Source organism: Otolemur garnettii, unplaced genomic scaffold (genome assembly GCF_000181295.1).
Source record: "Otolemur garnettii isolate 467f Iridium unplaced genomic scaffold, OtoGar3 scaffold00047, whole genome shotgun sequence".
In the NCBI taxonomy this organism is placed as follows: Eukaryota; Metazoa; Chordata; class Mammalia; order Primates; family Galagidae; genus Otolemur; species Otolemur garnettii.
This window is the reverse complement of record NW_003852442.1, coordinates 3061199-3062482: the sequence shown is the minus strand read 5'-3', so window position 1 is coordinate 3062482 and position 1284 is coordinate 3061199. Positions and strand designations below refer to the sequence as shown.

At 49.6% G+C, this 1284-nt stretch overlaps 1 protein-coding gene across 1 annotated transcript in view; it reads left to right on the top strand.

Moving 5' to 3' along the window:
- The first annotated feature begins 297 nt into the window (after window positions 1–297).
- The window catches only part of PLCG2 (phospholipase C gamma 2), a 134258-nt gene continuing 133271 nt past the window's right edge, over window positions 298–1284 (top strand). The window contains exon 1 of the mRNA XM_003791302.3: window positions 298–490. Coding sequence (XP_003791350.2) covers window positions 298–490 — 193 coding nt within the window. The remainder of the gene's footprint in view (window positions 491–1284) is intronic.

Genomic DNA, 1284 nt, shown 5'->3' with positions numbered 1-1284 from the left:
TGTGGTGATTTGGTTATTCAAAGCCCAGGTAACGGTTGGGTCATTGAGACCAGGGGCCCCTCCCAGGCCTTGACATCATTTAAACCTTTGTGTCCTGCCTGGGCTGTCTGAGTGGCCAGCAACTTCTTGCCACTAGAACCATCTCTAAAAACTTATCCTGAGGCCTATGAGACAGGATTTTGGCTCCTAAATTCCATGTCCTAACCCTAACCAAACCCCTGTCCATTAACGGACCCCCGTTCTGCCCTTTCAGGCTCCTGACTTCTGACTCCTTCCTTCTCCCTGGAGTGGCCAACAATGACCACCATGGTCAACGTGGATGCCCTTCCAGAGTATGAGAAGAGTCAGATCAAGAGAGCCCTGGAGCTGGGGACGGTGATGACTGTGTTCAGCTTCCGCAAGTCCACCCCTGAGCGGAGGACCGTCCAGGTGATCATGGAGACACGGCAGGTGGCCTGGAGTAAGACCGCTGACAAGATAGAGGGCTTCTGTGAGTACCTGGGGACTTGGCAGTGTGGCTGTCCTCCCGGGCCCTGGCCTGAGCATCTTTCACTTTCCTGTATCAGTTGTTACTGCAATTGTTTGTTTATGTATTTTTTATTTTCATTTATTTATTTGAGACAGTCTTACTTTGTCACCCTGGGCAGAGTGCCTCGGTGTCATAGCTCACAGCAACCTTCAACTCTTGGGCTCAAGCAATCCTCTTGCCTGAGTCTCCTGAGTAGCTGAGACTGCAGGCACCCACTACAGGTGATGAGAATAATCCGAGGCCATTTTTAGAGACGGGGTCTCACTCTTGCTCAGGCTGGTCTGGAACTCCTGAGCTCAGGCGATCTACCTGCCCTGGCCTCCCAGAGTGCTGGGATTACAGGCATAAGCCACCACAACCGGCCCATTACTGGAATCGTTGCTGGTTTGATATATTTTTCTGTTGTTCTAAAAATGAATGTTGCCACTTTGTGTGGGTCTCTGATGGGGTTTACAGCAGGTGAGCGGAGTTTAGCCAGGAAAGGTCTGGTGAAGTAATGTTCAGAGAGCTTCTCTGGGCACTGGGTTTGTTCTCCTGTCTGATGGCACCAGGGATTGTCTGGGTCCCTGGGCTATTGAAGTTTTCTCCCTCTTAGGGGCTAACTGGCCTGAGCTTGTAGAAACTCACAGACTAGTCAGCTGCCTGTTGTGTTTTTATCACAAATTACAGCACTCAGTGGTCTTTGCTTTCATCCCCAATGAAGAGCTCAAGTCACTGAAAGTTTGTAGTTTTCTTTCTTTTTTTTTTTTTTTTGA